General features: G+C 55.2%; 4 protein-coding genes across 4 annotated transcripts; 2 read left to right on the forward strand and 2 right to left on the reverse strand.

The window, feature by feature from the left end:
- Positions 1-1,644: 1,644 nt before the first annotated feature.
- On the forward strand, positions 1,645-2,302 carry QC764_0042760 (uncharacterized protein; the record flags this gene model as incomplete). Its single annotated transcript, XM_062940306.1, has 3 exons — positions 1,645-1,659; positions 1,728-1,920; positions 2,289-2,302. 3 exons carry the CDS (start codon positions 1,645-1,647, stop codon positions 2,300-2,302), a joined length of 222 nt encoding a protein of 73 aa, XP_062803686.1.
- Positions 2,303-3,140: 838 nt separating this feature from the next.
- QC764_211120 (uncharacterized protein) lies at positions 3,141-6,750 on the forward strand (the record flags this gene model as incomplete). Its single annotated transcript, XM_062944817.1, is given in 5 exon segments — positions 3,141-3,483; positions 3,805-4,235; positions 4,313-4,638; positions 4,698-5,713; positions 5,724-6,750. 4 exon segments carry the CDS (start codon positions 3,141-3,143, stop codon positions 5,575-5,577), a joined length of 1,980 nt encoding a protein of 659 aa, XP_062803687.1. The 3' UTR covers positions 5,578-5,713; positions 5,724-6,750.
- On the reverse strand, positions 6,303-8,580 carry QC764_0042780 (uncharacterized protein; the record flags this gene model as incomplete). Its single annotated transcript, XM_062940307.1, has 2 exons — positions 6,834-8,580; positions 6,303-6,756 (listed from the first exon to the last, which is right to left on the reverse strand). The coding sequence occupies exons 1-2, from the start codon at positions 7,907-7,909 to the stop codon at positions 6,303-6,305; spliced, it is 1,530 nt and encodes a 509-aa protein (XP_062803688.1). The 5' UTR covers positions 7,910-8,580.
- Positions 8,581-8,613: 33 nt separating this feature from the next.
- On the reverse strand, positions 8,614-14,041 carry QC764_211130 (uncharacterized protein; the record flags this gene model as incomplete). The annotated part of the gene is given in 3 exon segments (XM_062944818.1): positions 8,614-11,561; positions 11,580-13,596; positions 13,652-14,041. 3 exon segments carry the CDS (start codon positions 14,039-14,041, stop codon positions 8,614-8,616), a joined length of 5,355 nt encoding a protein of 1,784 aa, XP_062803689.1.
- Positions 14,042-14,279: the final 238 nt, after the last annotated feature.

Consider the following 14,279-nt stretch of genomic DNA (forward strand, 5'->3'; position numbering starts at 1 on the left):
GGCCATTCTCATCCCATGTTCTGTTCCGATGAGAAAGCTGGGGGAGTTGATGCCTTCACCATCCCACGTTCCACGCCTTGTTTCTTTTTCCGATTTTTCTGACCAAGCAAAAAAAAAAAAAAAAAAAAGATCTGGGGCACAGCCAAACCGTGGGGATCGTTGGGCAAATCCGAAAGAGGGGCCAGCAGGCGGTGAAGCTCGTCCGAAGCTTCTCACCGGATTCTGTGGCGGCCATGGCAGTGGTGGAGTCCGAACCCCAGCTGACCATGGTGAACCCTACCTCTTGACCGGGGGCGAGATCAACCTTGTTGATTTTGCGGGGTGTCACGGAGAGCCCACGAGCCTCACCACGTCTGAAGATCTAGAAAAACGGTGCTCGCTCCGTTGTCGGAACTTTTGATGCGGGAATGCTTGCTTGCATTTCTGATTGTTCGTCTGTCACCTGCATGTTGCCTTTATGTGCTTCCGGTATCCCCCGCGAAATCCAACTTTGGGACGAAAATTGGGAATTTGGAGGGGGGGAGCGGAGGTGCTCCGGGTGGTACCCGACCAAGACCCGGACCAACACCGGTCTTTGACGGAACATGTGGTGGTGTGGGGCCGCTTGCCGGCACGGCACCTCACGGACCTCCAGCATGTTCTTAACCGAAAGTTGCAGGTTTGGGGCCCAAAGCTGCCGCTCAGCAGGACCTTTCAAGGCTAGCTCGGAAATACCACGCTTGGACTCCTGTAGACGATGCCGATCTGCTTGAGAATTGGTGATGCATTCGTGGCATTGAAAAACTCGAGGAAACGAACAGGGCGAGGTTGCTGGGCCGCAGACGGGAAGGGCGGAGATCAGACAATCCTCGTCAAATCGAGAAGGTAACCCAAGGGGCACACTGTTGGGGTTTTCCGAATCCATTTCCCCAACCCTCTTTTTTCACTCTTTGTGGTCATTTTTGAGAAGGAAGTCACGCGGACGTCAGCAAGTTGCATGCCTTGTACGGAGTACCTTGGACAGCCTCACGGCCCAATCCCACCTCATCCGCTTGTTCCGTATCTACAATAGTTTGTTATGTAATTCTAGACCAAAGTGACAGCACTCAGAAGCGTGAAAAGAGTTCAGACGAAAAGCAGCATGCCGTTGGGGTCGTCTGTTTGAGAGCGGTGGAGGCCGGCGGCACATCAGACATCAGACGCGAAGCTGTCCCTGTTTCACCAAGGGCAGGCTTCTCGAAGTCGTTTGGACGACATGGAGGACATCCCTGCGATGGCGTCGGGAGAAGTCGGGGGGAAAACCTGCACCATCCATGCAGCCCGCAAACTGCATGCTCGTGCCTTCCCCGGGCCTGCCCCTGAGACTCCATCGCCCCACCGGCCGGTCCCTCCAGACGATTTGCGATGGACCCACACACACCCCACCGCAGCTCCACCGGGTCCCATTGACGGCTGTGACAGTGTGGGAATCTGCAGAACCGGAGTAGCGGTACCTCTCGACCGTTTGAGATTGAAATTTCCCTTTTCCGCTTTCTCGGTGAAATCTCTGCTATCTCGCAGAACTCGCAGTGGTTGTATATATCGGCGCCATTTTGCGACAATTCGGAACCCGACATATATGCCACGATAGCGAATTTCCCGGCAGCACCGGTTTTCTTGTACACAATGCCGCTGGAGCCGGTGTGTAACACCAGCAACTGATCACCAAGTGCATGCCTCTCGCTGGACTTATTAGGTAATTCTGCAAGGAGTGGCAGAGGTCACGGGTTGTCGCTGAGACAAGGGAGACTGTGTATTTTACAGATGAGAGGCCGACAACCGATCCCGACTTGGCTGCCGGCCAGCATCTCAACTTCAGCCGACGGTTCGGGACGAGGCCCCTTAGCCAAAACAGGCAATGGCACCCCATCATCGACAATTTGATTGGTCAGGTGCTGCGAGGTTAGTGGCCTGTCGAGATGAAGCTGAGAAACCCTTCCTCCCAGAAAACACGGAACTTTCAGGACTGTTTTACAATACACGATTACATGCAGCTGAAAGACCCAAGCAGAACGTCCTGCTCATCGGCGCCAACGGGTGTCCGCCATGTTTTTTCACTCTCATGAAAATGTGATTGTGTGCTCTCAAGCAGGTCTCGGCGGCTGGTGAGGTTCGTTCTCAGATTCCGGCCATTCCCATAGCTGCAGGAGTGACCACCTTCGATGTGACGGCGGTACTTGGCTTGGCTCACAGGGCGCAGGAGGTACCTTTTTTTTATTTACGGATCGATAGGTCTGGGTCTGACACACCCTGGCCAACCAACCACTCAGCAACCAGCCTGTGACGTCGCGCGCAACGGTGCGGCGGTCAATTCTTTTTTGATATTTTTTTTTTTCGTTCTCTTCCCAACGAGAATCAAGCCCAGGGCCCAACAAATTGTTGCCAAAATAAAAATAAAAAATAACGGGATATTCGGGAGCGACTGTGATTAACGCCCAATATGCGTTTCCATGGATTCCGCGCCGTGTCGGGAGCCCATTCCGGTCCTTGTTGAAGTGGTTGAACCTCTGGGGTGTGATTGTCGGTGACTCCTGCTTTCGGTGTCGCCCGGCCGTGTAAGTGGAAACCCTGACCGCTACGGGAACTCGTACCGGTACCGGCACCCCTGATGACAGGGGATCGTGACTTCTTTTTTTTCCCCCTGGTATCCCACCCATCGAGGCCCAACGTGCGAGCGTGCCCAGAGAGAGGTCGTAGCCCTTGAAACGTGCAACGAAACCTCCAGACAGGCCTCCGTCGCATCAAGTAGTAAGGTGTAGCAGGCGATGGAGCTGCTGCTGGCTTCTGCTTCGCGCCGTCGTGGTCTTGCAAAAAGGTCTTAAAGAGGAGGCTTGCCGTCGCCAACAAGCATTGTTGTTGCTGTTGTTGGCAAGACACTCCAACAACCATCACTACTGTTGACCGAAAAGGCTCTGGTGGCCCAATCGATTACACGCCCTAGCGGTAGTTTCAGTCGCCGTAATACTACTTCTAATAATACGCCCGCTGGTCGCTCAACCCTCGACGCACTAGACTCACGCCGCAGGGGACCCTCCCGTTCCTGTTCCTCCTCCTCCTCTTCGAAGACTTCTTTTGTTCTCCCGACTCCCACACATCCTTCCCCCTCGTCACTCGCACATGCAATGGCTTCGTATGCTCCCAGCGCCTCTTCATCCGATATCTCAACGCCTCGGTCAACATCCCCCTCATCGTCCTCAGTAGCGTCGGCCCGGTCCTCGCACTCATCTATATCTACCTCTAAGCGCATGTCCATCTCGTCTTCGCGCAGAATATCCGCCGCCAACCCAATGTCGTCTGTTGACATAGCTGCCATCGAAGAAGCCATGAGAATGGCCAACCTCGACACCCTCCGGGGTTACCAGCAAAAGACCTACGGCGAAGTCAAGCAGTTCGCCGAGACGCAGTACCTCTCCCAGAACCAGGCTCTTGGTTACCAGGTCATCAACGAGCCCATGTGGAATAAGGGTGAGTCAACATTCTTTTCTCTCTTCTCTTTGCGCGTCATTCCGTTAGCAGGGGAAGCGGTGCTAGAGCTTAAATCTTGCACCGTGTCCGAGCAGACCTGCTCCCGAACCTGTCCGGACCATCTGACTCGAATACCGGCTCTCTCCCCCCCCCTCTCCCTCCCTCTCCCCTCCCTCTCTCTAAAAGCATCATACCCCCCTACCTCCTCTCCTCCCGGTCTATTCTTTCTGAACCTTGATGAGCCTTTGCCTCCATCAATGACCTCCCGCATCCTCCCTTCGTTGCGCACCATGGCAGCTAACATCACGTCCCTCCGTCAAGGCCTTTCTTTTACCCCAGAGCAGCGTATCGCCAAGAACCTCACCGGTCTTATCCCACACGTCATGGAGGACTCGGGCAAGCAGTGCGAGCGTGCGCTCAAGATGATCCGGACTCGCCAGACCAACATTGACCGCTATCTCTATCTGTCGTCGCTCAAGTACCAGAACGCCGACCTCTTTTACCGCCTGCTCATCGACAATGCGAAGGAGCTCATGCCTCTGGTGTACACTCCCACCATTGGTGACGTGTGTCTTCAGTATTCTACTCTCTACACCCGCCCCGAGGCGCTCTACATCTCCATCAAGCAGCGCAAGTCGATAAAGACGATCCTCAAGAACTGGCCATATCCAAATCCCGAGATCTGCGTCGTGACAGACGGGTCTCGCATCCTGGGCCTGGGCGATCTGGGCGTCAATGGCGTTGGCATTCCGGTAAGTCACGTCGGCAAAAGCTGTGGACGGACGCAGCGGGGTCCCGGTGGGCTGGTTGGCTAATTTACATGCATCAGATCGGCAAGCTAGCCCTGTACACGGCGGCGGCGGGTATCCACCCGGATAAGACGCTCCCCATCGTTCTCGACTGCGGAACGGCCAACGAGACCAACCTCAAGGATCCGCTGTACCTGGGTCTGCGCTCGAAGCGGCCCTCGGTGGCCGAGCAGCAGGAGTTTATGGACGAGTTCATGACTGCCGCTGCCGAGGTCTATCCTGAAATGGTGGTGCAGTTTGAGGATTTCGAGTCAGAAAAGGCCTTCAACTACCTGGACCGGTATCGGAACAAGTACAAGTGCTTCAATGACGACATCCAGGGCACTGGCGCTGTTGTTCTCGGAGGGTAAGTTTTGGCCTCGCCGAAGGATCCGCAATTTTTGCTATTGCTAACCTGTTTTGCAGCTACATTGGTGCCGTGAATCTTTCCGGCGTTCCTCTCGAGGAGCAGCGCCTCGTCTTCATGGGCGCTGGCTCTGCCGGTGTCGGTGTCGCCAAGCAGCTTGTAGAGTACTACACCAAGCGTGGTCTCTCCGAGCAGGCGGCCAAGGACAAGTTCTGGCTTGTCGACACCAAGGGCCTCGTGACCAAGGACCGCGGTGACAAGCTCGCCGAGCACAAGAAGTACTTTGCTCGCGGCGACAACAACGGCCTCCAGTTCAAGTCTCTTGAGGAGGTTATCGAGTACGTCAAGCCGACCGCTCTTGTTGGCTTGACTGCCACCTTTGGCGTCTTCACCGAGTCTGTCGTCCGTGCCCTCAAGGCTTCTGTGGACGCCGGTGGTCTCGGCCGCAGACCCATTCTCTTCCCTCTCAGCAACCCCCTCACCAAGGCCGAGTGCACTTTCGAGCAGGCCGTCACCTGGACTGATGGCACCGTCATCTTTGCCTCTGGCTCTCCCTTTTCTCAGTTCACCATCAAGCTCGGCAGCGACCAGGCCATCACCTACTACCCCAACCAGGGCAACAACGTCTATGTCTTCCCTGGCATCGGCCTCGGCGCCATCCTCGCCAAGGCCACCCGTGTCACCGACAACATGATCTACACCTCTGCTGCTGCCCTTGCCGGTTCCCTGAACGCCGAGGAGGTGCACAAGGGTCTGATCTACCCCCGCATTGAGCGCGTGCGTGATGCCAGCGTGATTGTTGCCCGCGAGGTGATGAAGGCTGCGCGTCGGGATGGTGTGAGTGCCCTGCCCGAGGAGCAATGGCTTACCTGGGAGGAGTGGGGTGACCCGGCTCTTGATAAGTATATCAAGGAGCATATTTATGACCCTGCTCTTTAAGTGTTTGTTTTTCGGGGAGGGGCGGGTATTGAAATTGGGAGTCTATAATGACTGGATGAAGCTGGGTTGGGAGAGGGAGGGGGGAGTGCATTACTGGCGTTGTTTACTTTCAGGGAAGGACTTAGCTTAGCCTTTTTTTCTTTCTTTTTTTCTTTTCTGTTTTCTTTGCTTCTGCTTGCCCCTTGGTATGAGCATTGCGGGGATTATAATGGGCTTCTTTTTTTTGCGGTTATCTCTTTTTCTAATGAATGATATCCCAACGAAGAGTTGAGGAGACCAAGTTTCACACACAAGATTTGGTTTTTGGATGGACTACAATGGATGGCAGAGTGCATGGAAAACGGGAGGTTTCTGAGGCAAGACAAGACAAGACAAGACAAGATTACAGTTGTTGGATGTGGCGGTGTCAAGTGAGCGTGCAAGCGCGGAATAGATAAAAAGAGGGAGGAATCCAAATACATATACTACTTGTTAGAATGAGAATGAAATGGGGGAGAGCGGTTTGTGTCGAGATTGTTGATGCTTGATAGGAGAGGTGAAGGTTGAATGAATGATTTGGTGTGCAGTTGTTGTTAGCATATGATGTGTTGTTGCCGTTGTGTGTCTTATAGGTGAACCTATAACCATCACCGCGGTACCCTTTTATAACACCTGAGTGCTGTCCACCCTCTCACGTCAACATTCTCATAAATCTCTCTCTCTCACAACACCATCCCATCCCATGGTTAAACCGCCCCCAAAGTCCCCAACCTCCCCCCAAAGTTACCTCCATAAAGCCTCCTAACCTCCACCCCCTTCTCCCCATTGTATCCCCCCCCTCCTCCCTCCTCGTTAAACTCATCCATTATGAAAGCATGCAGCAGTTTGATCTCGGGCATTCTTTTCAGTTCCTCCCTGACCCAGCCGTTTTCCTGCCGGGTGACTTCGCCGTCGTAGAACAGCAGGTCCTCGGAGTCGATGATCTCCGAGAGGGCGAAGGTGAGAGGAAAAAGTTTGGAGCGGTAGATGAGCCAGAGCGTCTCGAGGCCTTCGAGCCGGAAGGTGGTGTTGTTGAGGAGGGGGGAGCAGAAGGGGTTTTTGGAGACGAGGGAGTAGTGGTGGGCGGTCCAGACCTGGTGTGGGGGAGAACCTGGGGGGAAGAGGGAGGCGATGGAGAGGGTGGAGGAGGGGGATTGGAGGCTGTGATGGGGTTAGTTAGCGGATGTCATAGAAGGGGTAGTTTAAGGGTACATAAAGAGAAAAAAAAAAAAGCTCACTCAACAAACCTCACCGGCCCCTCCCCGGCAGGAAACAACTCCCTCCCCGGCCCCATCCCCAACCCCCACTCCCACCCCCCCATCCTCACCCTCACAACATCACACGTGACAACCACCCCGACGGTCTTCAACCGTTCCCACAAACCCCCAATCTGAAACCTCCTCACCTGCCTCTCCAACTCCGCCCGATCTTGTGGTTTTCGTATCAAGACTTGTTCAGCAAGCTGCTGTATATCCAGCGGCGGCGGCAGCTCCCCCTGTCCTACACTACCGACAATCGTAGCCGCAAAAACAGGCCCGACACTCGGCACCTTTAGCCAATCCACCCCGGGGGAAAACCAGGTATGCCCCGTCACGTACGCCTGCCCATCCATCGTCACGACCTTTGTCTTCACCAACCCCCCATGCCTCAAGCAAACAACCCTGCTCTCATGACACGTCCCCGCCAACGGCGGCGGTGGTAATAAGTTGGTAGTCACCACCGGTCCTGGCAAGGGGTTACTCCCCCCGTTCCCCCCAACCCCCTGATGCCCACCGCCCACCCGTGGTCTCCAATCCCTCCCGACCCTCCCCTCCTCTCCTTGGGTCCCCCCCTCGAAAACACCATGGTACCCCCTCACCCTACCCACCACCTGGCCCCCTCTAGGCAAATACCCGGCCCTGACCTCCAAAACACGCGGGCAACCCCAAAGGGCAAACTCCCATACTTTCATTCTAACCTCGACCGGCAGTTTCCTAAAGTAAGAAAACTTGGGGGCTTGGTTAGAAAGCAAAAGGTGGGAGTGCACACCCCCAATCTCGCGGGTCAGCTGTCTTGAGAGGTCCCGTTTTATGACTGAGAGCTGGGACTGGAAACTGGCCTCTAGGCGGCGGTGGGAGGAATGAAGGTCGGAGGAGAGGCGGTGGACTTCTTGGGTGAAGTGGGCGAGAAGTTGTTCCCAGGTTAGGAGGGGGGGTTCAATCGTAAGAGAGGGGGGGTTGTCATCGGAGGAGGAAGGGGGGTGGTGGTGGTGGTTGTTGTTGTTGTTGTTGTTGTTGTGATGGTGATGGTTGTGGTGGCTGTGGTGGGTGGTCATTTTTAATGATACGCCGAACGCTGGTGGTGTGAGATGGATGGTTGAAATGTAGAGATATGCTGCTGGAAGAAAAGGATGGATGATGTGTTGGTAGGATATGGTTGTGTGACAAACTCCTCCCTCGACTTCGAGACCTCCTTGTCTTATACTCCCACAAATGTCTCGCTACACAACCACCTCCCCGCCAAAACCTCCCCGGCTTCAAACCCCCCTTACTCACACGAAAACTACTCACATCCGACTAGACACATGCAGACAAAAGGTGACCACTTACACGCATCTAGCCGCATCCACCCCCCCATGCTTGCGCATCCTGCGTTGCACACACCCAATCAAATCTCACTCCCACCCACCCTCTTCCCAGCCTTGTTTTGTCTGATTGGGACCAAAAAAAAACGCCGTCTTGCTCAAGGGTCCGTACATAAACTGTGGCTACCGACCTCAGTCAATCACTATTATACATGCATACAAACTTTGCTGATTTTGTTTTTTTGCCTGTTGATCTCTCCGTCTTCCTCGGAGGTACCCATAATCATGAAAAATAACTCCCCGTGAACCATGATTCCTCAATGTCCATTACCACTCCCGCCCTCCCCCCTTTAAAAAAACAAAACAAATGCATATTCCCCTCCCTCCATAGAATAAGTCCAGACTCCACAAACATAACCCCCCCAAAACCCAACCCCTCAACTCAACGAGAAATCCTACTTAGCCTCCCTCATCTTCCTATCCGCCCTCTCCACCCTCCCCCTAGCACCCGAATCCAAACTCCTCCACCACCCCCTCAAACCAGTCATATACCCCCTATAACCCTCCCAACCCTCCACCGGCGCCCCCTTAACCTGCGGCGCCCCCTCATCAGCATCAAACACCGCCCAGCTCGACTCCTCCCCCGACCTCAGCCCAAACCCCTTCTTGCTAATCGACTTGACCTGCAGCCTCTGCAGCAAAACCGCATCCCCCACCCTGACAACAGGCAGCGACTCCTTGTGCGGTCGGTACAGCTGCACCTCCACAACACTACCCGGCGCGATCGACGGGTCGGTAATGTGAAACGACATGACGTATTCCCTCGGTCCCTTCTTGGCGCGGACAGGCGTGGTGGGTTCAGAGGTGACAATCGCGGCGACGACGGGGTGCTCGTCCACGTGGTATTTCAGTGAGGTCAAGTTGATGCAGTCGGGGAATTCCTGGCGGAGGCGCTTGGTCAGATCGGCCTTCAAGGCGGCGGTGCTGGTGTTGTTGTCGTCGACCAGAGGGGAAGCTGACTTGGTTTTGGACGGAGAATTCAGCGCATCCTTTGCGAGGCCGACGCTGACATCTCCCTTGGATGGCGAGGCCAGCGCGCCTCTCGCCAATAAAACGCTGAGATCGCGGTTGGAGGGCAAGTTAAAAGACCCCTTGGGCTCTTCCTCGGCGTCCTGGTTGCTCGACTGTAAGCTGTTCGACCGCCTCCTGGCAAGTCGCGGGCTAATTCGTGTTGGCTGCGGCTCCTGTGGCTGTGGTTGCCCTCTCTTGCTCCGTCGCGCTGCTACCGACTGCTGGGCGAGCTTGACGCTCACATCTGGCGAGGAGGATGATGACGCTGCCATTTCAGGCTGCGGTGACATGTGCTCTTGAGAGGATGGCGTCTGGACCGTGATTTCTTCCTCGGCGCTCTTACAAACAGCTCTGGTTTGCGTGGGCGGCTCGGAAAGCTCTAATTGTGCGCTCTTGCCTCTGACGGCCTTTTTCTTGTTCTTATTCCGGTTGCTTGCACGCGTCGCTACAGCCTTCCGAACAGGCGCACTCAGGACTGACGCGACTTCTTCCGCATCAGACTCGCCCGCGTTGAAGCTCAAATCTGGCGAGCCAGCACTGTTGTTGCCTGGCTGCTCTAGAATAACACCCGCGTCAGCCTGCTGGGTTTCTTGTTCCTCCTCGACATCGTGATCCTCAGGCTCCGCTTGCACCATGCTCTGCAGAGGGGTTGGGGGCAGCTCTGTCTCCCGCATTGCTTCCTGAAACCCTTGGGCGAATGGCGACAGTTTCTTCTGAGATGCAAAAGAGTTGGTGAGAGGAGGCGAGGCAGGGACTTCTTTACCCATTGCTTCATTGTTGGCTGGTGCAGTTGCACCCTCAACCGGCTCCAGAGACACCACTGCTGGCTTCTCCTCGTCGACAACAGGCACCGGGACTTCTTCCTCTGCCTCCTTAACAGGCTCCAGATGAACTTCCTCGACAGCATCCGTGTCCTCTTGCTGCTGTGTGTCCTCCAACACCTCTTCCTGTGCTTCCTCAGTCGCTTCCTGGTCCATAGCAGCATCCTCTACAAGAATCTCAGTTGTCACCTCCATGATAACAGTCTCCTCAACAACCTCCTCAATCACCTCGGTAATGATCATGCTAGACTCGACCTCTGCTCGTGGCGTCTCTGCTTCCATAGGCGACTCGAAATGCGGCGTTCCCGCATCAAGCATATCAACATCGACGTCATCGTCAACCACCGACATGGGTTCGGCCGTGCTGGCTTTTTCGTGGTCGTCTTCGACATCCATCTGGTCGTCATCGGCCTCGACTTGACTCGCAAGTGACATCTTGTCATCTGCCGACTCGGACGCCATACGCTGGTTAGCCTGCTCTTGTTCGAGTTGTTCCAGTACCATGTCGTCATAAAAATCCTCGAGTTCCCTGTCGAAGTCCCCGGAGGGCACATCGTCAGCCACGTCAATTTCGTCATTCTCATCTTCCGAAGGGATATAATCAGCATCGTGTTCATGCTCGGGTTCATCATCAACGTCGAATTGGCTGGCCGACTCGGCAGCAGTGACATCTGGCCGCTCAAGTTCCGATTTGGCTGCGGCATCTGACTGGTCGACCTTTGGTTCAACCTCCTCGGCTTCGTTTGTAGCAGTAGCAGCCGGCTCTTCAGCCTCGGATTCCTTATCTTCCGACTCTGAAGCGGCAGCCTTCTCGGGAGAGGCGGCCACCGGTTCAGCCTCGGATGCCTTATCCTCCGACTCTGAAACAGCAGCAACCTTGGGCGGTTCAATCTCAAGTTCAGACTCGGAACCAGACACCTCGTCCGTGTCTTCAGGTGCCGATATGACAAAGGAGTCTTCCTTGTCGGCATGCTCATCAGCGGGTGCGCGTGCTTGCTCCTCGTGCCCATCAGCTTGGTGAACAGCAAAGTCAACCACATGGGTCTGGCCACCAGCAACCGCAGGGGCCTCGTCTTCGGCCTCGTTGGCTGCTTCCTTGGGCTTCGAAACCTCACCCTTGAGCGCTGTAGCCTCATGCTCGTCATCCGAAGCCTCATCTCTGGCTGAAGGCCCATCCCTTGGTTGTGGCGCTTCATCTCCACGGCCCGAGGTTTCCTCTTCAGGCTCTTCGTCTTCGTCGGAAGCCCCTTCCGCCGTGTGGCCTTCAGCTTCGTCTTCATCTTCATCTTCATCTTCATCTCTAACAGAAGCTTCCTCCACCTCGAGATCTCCAACTTCGTCTTCAGATGCTGATTCATACTCCACTCCAGCCCCTCCAACCTCCGAGACCTCCTCTTCAGCATCCGGCATCTCCTCCTCAGAATCATAGACATCCTCCTCAAGCTCCCGATCCTCCTCCTCAGATCCCTCCTCGTCCTCTTGAGAGTCCTTAGCTGCTTCAGATGCCTTAGCTGCTTCAGATGCCTTAGCTTCCTCAGATTCCTCAACCTCCTCAGAAAGACCCGGATCAACCTGATCAGAACCAATCCCCGGGCTCTTAGGAGTCTCCTGCGTCGGTTCAGCAGCCGGAGGTGCCTTGGGCGCAGGCATAGACACGTCATCATCCTCAGAGTCCGAAAGCAAGCTAATCACCATCGGCCCTTTCGGATTCGCCTGCGGCAGCACCCTCCCAGTATAAACTGGCTTAGCCGCCGGAGCCTCCTCATAATCATCATACTCATCCCCCTCCTCCTCATCATCATACTCCTCTTCATCGTCCTCCTCCTGGTCCTCAGACAAATCATTGAATCCCTTAAACTCAGACTCATCCAACACCCCAGCATCACCATACCGATCAACAATCTCCTGATGAACCTCCTCTTCCTGTTCAGATAGACCCTCATCATCATCCGAGGGCTCAACGTAGTTTCGCTGGTCGTAATCGCCTTCTTCGATGGGCTCACCATACGCGTACTCATCTTGGACGGCATCCTGATCCTCCTCATCGTCTACACCAACGGCGTCTTCCTCAAGTGAGTCATCACCCTCTCCATAGCCACGAGCTTCCTGAGTAGCAAGTCCACCATCCGCAAACTGGCCTTGCAACCCGCCATGCCCATAGCTAGCAAACCCATCCGGCAATGCGTTAGGAGTAACATGAGCAGCGTGGAGAGCCGCATCGCCAGGAGGCATCCGGGTGCCCTCCTCCAGAGCGTCATCACCAAAGTGGCCGCCCTCGGTTTGGTTATAGCGCGGGGACTCTGTAGTAACCGTCCACTGATTGTTATCAAAGTTCTCCGCCATGGGAGGCTGTTGAATGGGCAGATCTTGAGTGTCGGCCGACGCAAAATAGTTGTTGATATGCACACCAGACGGCGCGTCATCAAGATACGAATCAGGATATGCCTCGTTCTTATCAAAGCCAGTGGCCCCATGGAAATGTTGATCGTGAGCATCCGGAGGGGGTGCGGTATGTGGAATGTGAGAAAACCCGAATCTAACTTGGTCTGCTATGCTTGAAGGTGATTGGATCCGGGCGGGCGGGCCAGTGCCAAACATGGAGAAACCAGGAGTCTTGGGGGTGCCAAAAAGTGAGCTACTAGCAAACGTATCCGTGGCAGGCTTTTGGGCGGCATCAAGTTTGGGCATGTCCGTGTTGGCATTGGCAGCCGGGGGACTGGATCGGCTTTCAGTGGGCTTTCCAGAAGCCTGGTCATGTTGGGGGGTAGCAGGGGGCAATTCTGGCATCGTGAGAGCTGGCTGCTCCTGAGCAACAGGTGACCTTTTCTCCTGCTGAGCTTGGGAAAGCCTGGGATGCTCCTCGGAAGCCGGAGACTTCTGTGCCTGCTGCGCATGAGCAAGCGCTGCTTGGCTAAGCACGTCCATGGCGCTCTCTGTACGCACTGGGGGTGTCCGCACTGGCTTTGTCCGTACCGGCTCCGTCTCCATCGGCTCCGTTTGCGCCGCCTCGACCCGTGTTGACTCGGGCTGTACTGGCTCTGTTTGCACCGCCTCGTCCGTGGGCTCGGTCATTTCAATATCGACTGTCTGGACTCCCTCATCCAGCATTTCCTTTTGTGGCGAAGGCTGCGGGGACGTTTTCTCGGTCACATCTTCGTCCATAGACTCCTCAGCCGGTGACTGAGGTTCAGGACTAGGTGACTGGCTGGTATAGCGCCACGCACTGCTGTCGCGGCCAAACCGAGTTCGTTTGCGACCCTTGCCCTTGACTCCTCCGTCTTCCTCGAAAGGGTCAAACCCATCCTCGAACAGCGCACCGTACGACAGTCGCTGCCGTTTGATGAGTGCTGGGGATGCATATTCGTTCTCGGCAACTTCGAAAAATTTGCGGATTGTAGGGACGTGTTCGGGTGGTTCTTCGGGCTCAGGTGTCGACAGTCGAGGTGCTGTCGCAGGCGGAGCCGGGGGTCGAGGCGAGGCCTCGGTCTCGAGTTCGGGATGGTCGATGTTCAAGTGTCTGAGCTGGTTTGTTTCGCCAGATTTTATCTATAGAAAGCTGTTAGATGGGTTGTGAGTCGGCGAGCAAGCGTCATGACCGCACCTGCAAGACAAACTTCTCGTCGAACTGCAATTGCCATTCCACTCTGGAGCCAGGGATGCCGCCTGGCGATGTGTCCTTTGTCCATGTTACTTCCTCTAGAGAGAAGAGTAGCTCATCACCAGCTCCTAGACCACATTTTGAAAGAATCCTTGCGCTGGGACCATGGAGCTCGATGCGAACTTGACCTCGAGCACGACGCAGTCGTACATCGGGCTCTGCCAGCAAGAAAGCAAAGGTCTCGGTGACCGAGTTGTAGGGCCAGGTAATGCCAACTTCGCCTCGCACGGTTCGCGATGGTTGATCTGGCAAATCGGGGCCAAGCTGGGCAATGGGTGTTGCGAGTTTGGTCGCCAAAAGCGCAGCGACGTTTCCGTCTTCAGCCATCTCCATGTTGGATAGAGCACTGTGTCGATGATGTGAACGCGGTCGGGTTCAAATTACTGAGAGCGCGTCATTTCCGGGTAAGCCAGGAGGTACGGGGAGACATGTAAAGAAGTTGCAATGTTTTGGCGACGGTTGATGAACAGAGGCAAGTTGTGCAGCCTCACAAAGCTGCTGCTCTTGGGTTGCGTTGCTCTTTGGGAGAGCTCCTTCAACTTTCTTGAGGTTCTGTCGCGCGAATGACGGC

This window comes from Podospora pseudoanserina, chromosome 2 (assembly GCF_035222485.1).
Source record: "Podospora pseudoanserina strain CBS 124.78 chromosome 2, whole genome shotgun sequence".
NCBI lineage: Eukaryota > Fungi > Ascomycota > Sordariomycetes > Sordariales > Podosporaceae > Podospora > Podospora pseudoanserina.